Consider the following 10,481-nt stretch of genomic DNA (forward strand, 5'->3'; position numbering starts at 1 on the left):
GATGCTTCTAAAAATGGCCATGGATGTTTGCGAAATGTGATATTTGTGAGGTGTTTCACGGCACGCTGCTAGCATACGTGGCAAATTCGGTTTCCATGAAGACATCAACAACCTCGTAGTTCCCTCACTACCACAACCTGTGACGTTGGCTCGCGAAGTGCGCTGGCAGCGCCGGTGAAAAACGGATAACGACTCTGACTTTGAAGAGTAGCGTCAAGGGGATGAAGGCGAACTATGCGGAAACCCGTCTGCAGGCGTGCGCGGGCCAGAGAATAGGTATGTGTGTATGTATGCGTGTATGTATGGCCTATGGGTTACATAGCCTTGATATGTATGTACGGTATGTACCAATACCGTGAATTCGAATAAAAGGGTGCAGTACTTTATGACAGCGTACTTTTTCTTCTAATTCATAACCTGATTTTCAATGGACGTAAATTTGACTAATTTCAACACTAGAAAGTGATTATCAATGACGTCAATTCAAATGAACACAATTTTTTGCTAAAACGCAATTTCCTGGTTAAATGATACGTTTGGCATCTTAAAATTGATCTGTTTTTTTTTTTTGCAGTTACATTTTTCGAAGCTGCACATAAGCTCTTAAGAAATTAGCATCATTTACATAGAATCATTAGTATCTCACTGCCAATGAAATGATTGTAAGAAAATGACGTAATAAGCCCAAGAGATTTCTTTCCAGAATATTGCGCTATCAAATAACATTTGGTTGTGGAAAACGTGACCGTGTATTACGTTTATTTCTTTTGGTGCTGGCGTTTGCCTGATGTGGTGACAATTACTACAGATTTATGAAAATAACCTAAAATGGCAATGGAATCTAAACAAGGAGGCATTCGCGGGATGTTTAACCCTTATTCTTCGGCTGATCCCTCTGTAAATGTCCCAGGTAAGTTGATAAATGCTTGATGGCCCATGGGTCATGGGTGTCGTTTTGTCATTTGTGTAGGCTGGTTAGGGGCTGATTCCTACCAATAATTTCATAATTTAAACATAATAATTTATGGCATTGTGTGGTAAGAATGGCACTGGTATCCTAAGATTAACTATCAGAGCTGGAGCCCTGCCAATAATTTTTGGAAAGTGACGCCCGTGTATAAATGGGATGACCGTGAAAACAGGGCGCCCTGGGCGATTTGATCAAAGCTCTTGAAATTCACTTGCACAAACCACATGACAATCACTGTGTAGAAGGCATTGGGAGGGGGAGAACTTCTCATTAGTCACGTGATTCCATTTCATCTACATATAGCCACTGTAGTGCATAAGGCCGGTGGACTGTGTCACAATTTTAAAAAGGCTACAGTTTGTCGATCACCCGCATTCATGTTGTTCCTTCTCAGGACGCATGTAAGGCCTGTGCTTGAGTATGCGTCTTGTCTGTGGTACACCGAATATGCTGAGGATGTGCGTAAACTAGAAAGGGTACAGCGCAGATGGACAAAACACATTGAAGGGATGCATGACATGACTTATGCGGAGAGGCTGAAGGAACTTGACCTTTTCTCTGTGCAAGGCCGACTAATTCGCGCCGATCTGATACAGTACTGGAAGATTTTCCATGGGAAGAGCACAATAACCCCTGAGGACATTTTCCATCAGCCTCCCCGAGGTGGAACTCGTGGTCACTGCTTCAAGCTGCATGTAGCACGTGCTGTTTCGAACGTGCGGCAGCGCTCGTTTTCGCATCGTCGGGTGGCTATCTGGAATAGTTTGCCAGAGGCCGTGGTGGCCGCTTCAGATCTGTCGTCTTTCAAACGACTTCTCGCACAGGCACTAGGTAACACATTGTACGACTACATCTGACTCGCGATATTTGTGCAAACATACCGATAAGTGTTGTTTTCCAATGGCATATGCCACGAGGACACACACTTTCCAGTCATCTGGCCATATCTACAGGACATCATCGTGGGGAGACTGTGACTGGCGTGTCCTGATCCTATCCGGGTTCCTCCTGCTCCAGTCCTTACTACCGGCTGCGAAGCAGAAGGAGCCCCACCAGGTAAGAGTACCAGGTAAGAGTAAGAGTGACCAAATATGCTCTCCGGCGCCCCGTTTTCACTGGTGTCCTATAAATAATAGGTAACCATTGATTAAAACAGATAGGTACCTGTTATGGACATGTGTGCTATAAATATTCCTTTTATTATTCCTTTTATAACTGTACAAAACATGTCATTTTCAGTTCAGGCAAAGTTTGTTTTTTAGCAGTTTGGCTCCAAGTCAAATTTTGTATGCATCACTTGCTTGTCATTGTTGTTTCAGCTTTAGCCAGCCACAAATGCTGAACTGTGAACTGAGCCTGATATTGTTGCCTGACCTGGTGCCTGATTTTACATTGCATTAGTCCAGATGATTCTGATCTGTAAAGCAGAAGGCCATAGCTGAAAAGATGAATTGGTATCTATCTTGGTTTGGTATATTACATCTTGCATCATCAGCATCTTGGTTGGTATAGTTATCTTGTTATCTTATTAAGTTCAAAATCACTGCTGGCTGAATGTGCTGTATGAGCACAATGGTTTTCTCTGCAGAAGTCATATTCCAGTTTGCTGCTACTTTTTTATCAGAGCAGTGTTGACTGCTGACTGATCACTGGTGACTGCTGACTGTTTGACTGAATAATCAGCACAGCGGTGTGTTCTGTGTTTCAGTGGCATCATCACCAGGCCTGTCACAAATCTCTCCGTACCTGAACTTTGACCCGTCGTACCTGGGCACCACACAGCCAGAGTTCATCTTCCCAGAGGGAGCCGCCAAACAGAGGGGTCGCTTTGAGGTCGCCTTCTCTCAGATTGGAGGTGAGCCCACCTCTGTGACAGACCCCACCTCTGTGACAGGTCCCCTAGCTGTGTGACAGCTCCCATCTCTGTGTGACAGACCCCACCTCTGTGTGACAGCTCCCACCTCTGTGTGACAGACCCCATCTCTGTGTGACAGACCCCACCCCTGTGTGACAGCTGCCACCTCTGTGTGACAGACCCCACCTCTGTGACAGACCCCACCTCTGTGACAGACCCTACCTGTGTGACACCTGCCACCTCTGTGTGACAGCTCTGCACCTCTCTGACAGACCCCACCTCTGTGTGATGGACCCCACCTCTGTGTGATGGACCCCACCTCTCTGACAGACCCCTCCTCTGTGATGGACCCCACCTCTGTGTGACAGACCGTACCTGTGTGATAGGCCCCTTACCTGAAAAGTGTGAAGTTTTGAGGTGACATTATCACAGATCACATCAAATAACTATGCCATGTGCTGTAACTTTTGTGGCGTCTGTCCAGCTGAATCAGTTTCACGAGTGGGAGGATCTCACAGTGACTCCACAACCCGATCTGCCCCTCAGACCGTGATACGACGGGGAGACTATGGTATGATCTCCCCCTGAGACCGTGACACGACGGAGAGACCATGGTATGATCCAGTATGATCCCCCTGAGACCGTGATACGACGGGGAGACCATGGTATGATCCGGTATGATCCCCCTGAGACCGTGATACGACGGGGAGACCATGGTATGATCTCCCCCTGAGACCGTGACACGACGGAGAGACCATGGTATGATCTCCCCCTGAGACTGTGATACGACGGGGAGACCATGGTATGATCTCCCCCTGAGACTGTGATACGACGGGGAGACCATGGTATGATCTCCCCCTGAGACTGTGATACGACGGGGAGACCATGGTATGATCTCCCCCTGAGACCGTGGTACGACGGGGAGACCATGGTATGATCTCCCCCAGACCGTGACACGGAGCTGCTCTGACCGCCCTGTGTCCACAGGCGGCTGTCTGGGCGGAGGCGTCTACGGAGGCGCCATCGGCCTGTTCAACGGCCTGCGGGACACCCAGCTGGCTGGTCACACGGGCGCCGTACGGAGAACACAGTGAGTGGTCACACGGGCGCCGTGCGGAGAACACATTGAGTGGTCACACGGGCGGAGAACACAGTGAGTGGTCACACGGGCGGAGAACACAGTGAGTGGTCACACGGGCGGAGAACACAGTGAGTGGTCACACGGGCGGAGAACACAGTGAGTGGTCACACGGGCGGAGAACACAGTGAGTGGTCACACGGGCGCCGTACGGAGAACACAGTGAGTGGTCACACGGGCGCCGTGCGGAGAACACAGTGAGTGGTCACACGGGCGCCGTGCGGAGAACACAGTGAGTGGTCACACAGGCGCCGTACGGAGAACACAGTGAGTAGCCACACGGGCACCGTGCGGAGAACACAGTGGGTGGTACTGGTCACACGGGCGGAGAACACAGTGAGTGGTACGTCACACGGGCGGAGAACACAGTGAGTGGTACGTCACACGGGCGGAGAACACAGTGAGTGGTCACACGGGCGGAGAACACAGTGAGTGGTCACACGGGCGGAGAACACAGTGAGTGGTCACACGGGCGCCGTGCGGAGAACACAGTGAGTGGTCACACGGGCACCGTGCGGAGAACACAGTGGGTGGTACTGGTCACACGGGCGGAGAACACAGTGAGTGGTCACACGGGCGGAGAACACAGTGAGTGGTCACACGGGCGGAGAACACAGTGAGTGGTCACACGGGCACCGTGCGGAGAACACAGTGAGTGGTCACACGGGCGGAGAACACAGTGAGTGGTCACACGGGCGGAGAACACAGTGAGTGGTCACACGGGCACCGTGCGGAGAACACAGTGGGTGGTCACACGGGCGGAGAACACAGTGAGTGGTCACACGGGCGGAGAACACAGTGAGTGGTCACACGGGCACCGTGCGGAGAACACAGTGAGTGGTCACACGGGCGGAGAACACAGTGAGTGGTCACACGGGCGGAGAACACAGTGAGTGGTCACACGGGCACCGTGCGGAGAACACAGTGGGTGGTCACACGGGCGGAGAACACAGTGAGTGGTCACACGGGCGGAGAACACAGTGAGTGGTCACACGGGCGCCGTGCGGAGAACACAGTGAGTGGTACTGGTCACACGGGCGGAGAACACAGTGAGTGGTCACACGGGCGGAGAACACAGTGAGTGGTCACATGGGCGCCGTGCGGAGAACACAGTGAGTGGTCACACGGGCGCCGTGCGGAGAACACAGTGAGTGGCCGTGCCGTCGGTGTTCAGGGGCAGCTCGCCGCCGGGGGGCCGCTGGGGATCCCGGGACGGCGCCGGGCGCAGTGGAGTTCGGTCGGACGGCACAGACCCTCCCCTGGTCTGCCGCCCGGTCACCTTCCCGTGGTCTGCCGCCACAGACCCCGCAGTCTGCCGCCCGGCCTCCTGCAGCACAGACCCCGCAGTCTGCCGCCCGGCCTCCTACAGCACAGACCCCGCAGTCTGCCGCCACAGACCCCGCAGTCTGCCGCCCGGCCTCCTACAGCACAGACCCCGCTGTCTGCCGCCACAGACCCCGCAGTCTGCCGGCCGGCCACCTACATCCCCTCGGCCTCCCCTCCCCTCCCGCAGTTTGCCGCTCTGTCACCTATATCCCCTCCCTTCCCGCAGTCTGCCGCCACAGACCCCGCAGTCTGCCGGCCGGCCTCCTACATCCCCTCCGCTCCCGCAGTTTGCCGCTCCATCCAGGTGGCGCCGCCTGTCCCACGGATAGCAGCTGATCGGTTCTATCCAGAAAATACACCGGCACACGCGCTCATTGGCTACCAGACCGTCACTGACCTGCGCCGCCTTCTAAACGGTTATAAAAGGCTCCAAGTAATGTCAGGCGTGGTACGGACTGGATGAGGTGTCACAGTGTGGGACAGACGTCTCTGTATCCGTACGTGACCTCTGAGGGCTAAATCTGTACTCACTATTAGTGCGAAATTCCGGAGAATTTCCCTGTTTCGTTCAATATCGAAACCGTGAGCGGTTTTTGAGTCATGTTAAAACGGGCAAAACTTATAGCACCAGTGCACTTGTCTAAATAGTAAATACTCTGGTTATTTTCATGCAAAATATTATTATACCAGCTTTATTGAAGCGTGGATTGTGGGCTTGCGCGTCTTTGGAGTTTTTGCGAGAAACTTTGTCGCACTGACCCTTGTCGGCAGTTTGTTTCTCGCAGTCTGACAGAAGCTCTGTCGTCTGTCGCTGATGTGTCGGTGATTTCTTGTTTGTGATGTGTGGATGATTTTTCGGTGATTGGTCAGGTATCGCCGATGTGTCCGGTGCCAGTGATTCGTCGGTGACCTGCCAATGTGTCGGTGACCTGTCAATGTGTCGGTGACCTGCCAATGTGTCGGTGACCTGCCAATGTGTCGGTGATGTGTCGGTGAGCTGCCAATGTGTCAGTGATTCGTCGGTGAGCTGTCAATGCGTCGTTGAGCTGTTAATGTGTTAGTGATTCGTCGTTTGTTGGTGATGTGTTGGTGATTCGTCGGTGTGTCTGTGTTTCGGTGATGTAGCGGTGACCTGTCAGTGTGTCGGTGACCTGTTATTGTGTCGGTGACTTGTTATTGTGTCGGTGACCTGCTATTGTGTCGGTGACCTGTTATTGTTTCGGTGACCTGTTATTGTTTCGGTGACCTGTTATTGTGTCGGTGACCTGTTATTGTTTCGGTGACCTGTTATTGTTTCGGTAATGTGTCGGTGGTGTGTCGGTGACCTGTTATTGTGTCGGTGACCTGTTATTGTTTCGGTGATGTGTCGGTGACGTATCAGTGTCTCTGCGCCGCCGCCAGGATGATCAACTACGTGATGAAGCGCGGCGCCGCCTCTGCCAACACGGTGGGCGTCATGGCCGTCATGTACTTCTCGTTCGGCGTGCTGCTGGGATGGGCGCGCGGCACCGACGACGAGCTGAACACGCTGACTGCTGGCACCGCCACCGGGCTGCTCTACAAGTCCTCCGGTGAGGGGGGGGGGAGGGACACTGGGCTGCTCTACAAGTCCTCCGGTGAGCGGGGGGGGGGGACACCGCCACCGGGCTGCTCTACAAGTCCTCCGGTGAGGGGGGAGGACACCGGGCTGCTCTACAAGTCCTCCGGTGAGGGGGGGGGGGGCACCGCCACCGGGCTGCTCTACAAGTCCTCCGGTGAGGGGGGGGGGGCACCGCCACCGGGCTGCTCTACAAGTCCTCCGGTGAGGGGAAAAGAGAGAGGTCGGCAGGCAGAAAGAGTGGAGGATAAGTGTCGGGAAGAGGATTAAGTTAGCGAGAATAGCTGGAGTACCATGCTCCAAGTATTGTGCTCGTGTGTCCAATCCATGGCTGGAATCGCGTTCTTATTTCCATGTTTTCCGCGTCAGGCGAGCGCGGTGCGGTTGACTTGTGTCGTATGAGGGGTGGTGGTTCAGAGACTACGGAATCTGGTCACCCCGCACAGTCTAATCAGTCCGGTCACGCACATACACTGCCTGCCTGACATGAGAGAACGCCAGGCCGGGCAGCCGGAGGGCGGATACCAAGAGCATGTCTTTTATTTAATTTTAAACCCACATTGAATACACTTTGCACCTGGCGTTCATTTAAGAACGTTACATATTTTTCTCGTGGTATAAAACGTACTGGTAGTTTCTCCCAGTCACCATAACGCCAAGTTCAGGCGACCTCGGCCCAGGTCCACCTCTGACCTCTGACCCTTACCCCGGGCCCTGACTCTGCCTCTGACCTTTGACCTGTGACCTCTGACCTGTGACCCCTGTCTGCGCCCACAGCCGGCGCCAAGCGGTGTGTGATGGGCGGCGGAGTGACCTCTGACCTGTGACCCCTGTCTGCGCCCACAGCCGGCGCCAAGCGGTGTCTGATGCGCGGCGGAGTGACCTCTGACCTCTGACCCCTGTGTCCGCCCACGGCCGGCGCCAAGCGGTGTCTGATGGGCGGCGGAGTGACCTCTGACCTCTGACCCCTGTGTCCGCCCACAGCCGGCGCCAAGCGGTGTCTGATGGGCGGTGGAGTGACCCCTGACCTGTGACCTCTGACCTGTGACCTGTGACCCCTGTGTCCGCCCACAGCCGGCGCCAAGCGGTGTGTGATGGGCGGCGGTCTGACCTGTGACCTCTGACCTCTGACCTGTGACCCCTGTGTCCGCCCCACAGCCGGCGCCAAGCGGTGTCTGATGGGCGGCGGCGTGACCCCTGACCTCTGACCTGTGACCTCTGACCTGTGACCCCTGTGTCCGCCCACAGCCGGCGCCAAGCGGTGTCTGATGGGCGGCGGCGTGGGCCTGGCGCTGGCGGCCGCCTACTGTCTGGCCACCTCGCGGGACCGGCTGCAGAGCCTGCGCACCTACAGCTAGGGCCGCCGCAGGTCAGCACCTCGCGCCGCGCGCCGTCCGCAGGGCTGACGGACTCGCTCAGGGGTGCCCCGCCCCGCCCCGCCCCGCCCTGCCCCGCCCCGCGCGCTAGTGTAATGGGAGTGACGCCATGGGCTGCCGGCACCGGCCGGCCGCACCCATTGGTCGTTAACTGAAGGCCGTGCTCTGATTGGCCGGGCGGCGTGACCCGGCCGCTCTGATTGGCTGTCTGGGGTCAGGGTCGCCCGGCGGTCGTTGCTGATTGGTCTGTGTCGCTGTGATACGTGGAATGGCCGACCGTTAGCTCTGGTGGCGGCGTGGACACGTTGCTATGGGGTCTGCCGCCGCACAGAGCGGACTGAATGAACTGCACACGGAAACCAAACAAATACAAATAGCAAAACCGACCGACAGGCCTCTGTGGGGACAGGGACCTAATTGGGGACGCCTTTATTCTATAGCAACGCGGTTGTAGAAATGTCCGTCCTGGTTAAATTTGCATGAACAATGAACAGCAAAACAACACAAAACTAAGAAGCAGATAAACGGAGGCCATCGGGCGCACTGCCAAGCCTGGCTCTGGCTCGCGCGCTGTCCGCGAACCTGGCTCCGTAAAGCTAACGATGGCAGACAGTCATCATTAAACATGCTGTCGAGATTGATTTGATCGGCGCATGTCGCTCATTTCCCGGGCGTGGATAGTTAATGTGACTTTCTCAGAATGGCCGGCTGGGGTCGCTGTCCATTGTTCCTGGTGACCGCCTATTAAAGGCCATAGTCATGGTAACGACAGCGTGTTCTCGGAGTCCGCCCGAGCCGGCGGCGGACCGAGTGTCTGCACGTCACCCGGCCGGGAGTACGACTCTCGCGAGATTAAGCGGTAGGTTTTGCACTTTCACATTTCCGGTTATATCTCAGAAACTAATCGATCTACGATGAAGCCATTTTACACGATCATGGCCGGCTTGTGAAGCAACAAGTCGATCACATTTTCAACACTTAAAAGCTTAAGACGACGAAGATATGGCCTGAAGTACGCTAAATTTTCTAGGTGCAAAACCTACCACTAAAACCCGCGAGACCTGTACATACATTAGTGGCCCGGCCGGAAGTATACAGTGACCCGTCCGGGAGTAACAGACAGTGACCGGTTCGGCAGTATTGCAGTGACCCGTCCGGGAGTAAATCAGTGACCCGCCCGGGAGTAAATCAGTGACCGGTCCGGGACTATACACTATACAGTGGCCCGTCCGGGAGTAAATCAGTGACCCGACCGGGAGTACATACATCAGTGGCCCGTCCGGGAGTGCATACATACATCAGTGACCCGGTCGGGAGTACATACATACATCAGTGACCCGTCCGGGAGTACATACATCAGTGACCCGTCCGGGAGTTGCAGTGACCCGTCCGGGAGTACATCAGTGACCCGTCCGGGAGTTGCAGTGACCCGTCCGGGAGTACATCAGTGACCCGGCCGGGAGTAACAGCGGCCCGTCCGGGAGTACAGTGACCCGTCCGGGAGTACAGTGACCCGTCTGGGAGTACATACATCAGTGACCCGGCCGGAAGTAACAGTTAGTGACCCGGCCGGGAGTAACAGTCAGTAACCCGGCCGGGAGTAACAGTCAGTAACCCGGCCGGGAGTAACAGTCAGTGACCCGTCCGGGAGTGCATACATCAGTGACCCGTCCGGGAGTATACAGTGACTCGTCCGGGAGTACATACATCAGTGACCCGGCCGGGAGTAACAGTCAGCGACCCGTCCGGGAGTACATACATCAGTGACCCGGCCGGGAGTACATACATCAGTGACCCGTCTGGGAGTACATACATCAGTGACCCGGCCGGGAGTAACAGTCAGTAACCCGGCCGGGAGTAACAGTCAGTGACCCGTCCGGGAGTGCATACATCAGTGACCCGGCCGGGAGTACATCAGTGACCGGTCCGGGAGTACATCAGTGACCGGTCCGGGAGTATACAGTGACTCGTCCGGGAGTTTCCAGTGACCCGTCCGGAAGTACTCGGCAGCAGGGTCGGATCTAGGATTTCGATAGGGTGGGGGCAGTCAAGCACAGGGGCGGCACATTTTCCGCCTAAGGGGGCGGCATTTATAGGGTCTGTTCCAGTCCAGTGAAAAAAAAACGAGCTTGACGGCCGTCACGAGACGCAGCGATTGATATTCAAATTTAGGGTCTCAGGTCAACTGGTGACCTCTGGTCAGGTAACTTACCCTAAAG

At 55.1% G+C, this 10,481-nt stretch overlaps 1 protein-coding gene across 2 annotated transcripts; it reads left to right on the forward strand.

Moving 5' to 3' along the window:
* The first annotated feature begins 437 nt into the window (after nucleotides 1–437).
* LOC122364713 (mitochondrial import inner membrane translocase subunit Tim23-like) lies at nucleotides 438–8,648 on the forward strand. 2 transcript variants are annotated; one of them, XM_043335368.1, is made up of 5 exons: nucleotides 438–910; nucleotides 2,679–2,825; nucleotides 3,813–3,915; nucleotides 6,691–6,860; nucleotides 8,135–8,648. In XM_043335368.1, exons 1-5 carry the CDS (start codon nucleotides 829–831, stop codon nucleotides 8,242–8,244), a joined length of 612 nt encoding a protein of 203 aa, XP_043191303.1. In that variant the 5' UTR covers nucleotides 438–828; the 3' UTR covers nucleotides 8,245–8,648. The 2 variants fall into 2 exon arrangements, with proteins under 2 accessions (XP_043191303.1, XP_043191304.1); XM_043335369.1 differs by lacking the exon at nucleotides 8,135–8,648 and adding an exon at nucleotides 7,802–7,866 and having other exon boundaries at nucleotides 723–910.
* The last annotated feature ends 1,833 nt before the right edge of the window (nucleotides 8,649–10,481 follow it).

This window comes from Amphibalanus amphitrite, unplaced genomic scaffold (assembly GCF_019059575.1).
Source record: "Amphibalanus amphitrite isolate SeventyFive unplaced genomic scaffold, NRLGWU_Aamphi_draft 000693F_arrow, whole genome shotgun sequence".
Lineage (NCBI taxonomy): Eukaryota > Metazoa > Arthropoda > Thecostraca > Balanomorpha > Balanidae > Amphibalanus > Amphibalanus amphitrite.

What these genes read in the sequence shown, in the direction of transcription:
- LOC122364713 (XM_043335368.1), top strand. Translation starts at nt 829, where the DNA reads ATGGCAATGGAATCTAAACAAGGAGGCATTCGCGGGATGTTTAACCCT. An exon ending in TCCCTCTGTAAATGTCCCAG is followed by an intron (nt 911 to 2,678) that starts GTAAGTTGATAA and finishes TCTGTGTTTCAG; the next exon opens with TGGCATCATCACCAGGCCTG. An exon ending in CGCCTTCTCTCAGATTGGAG is followed by an intron (nt 2,826 to 3,812) that starts GTGAGCCCACCT and finishes CTGTGTCCACAG; the next exon opens with GCGGCTGTCTGGGCGGAGGC.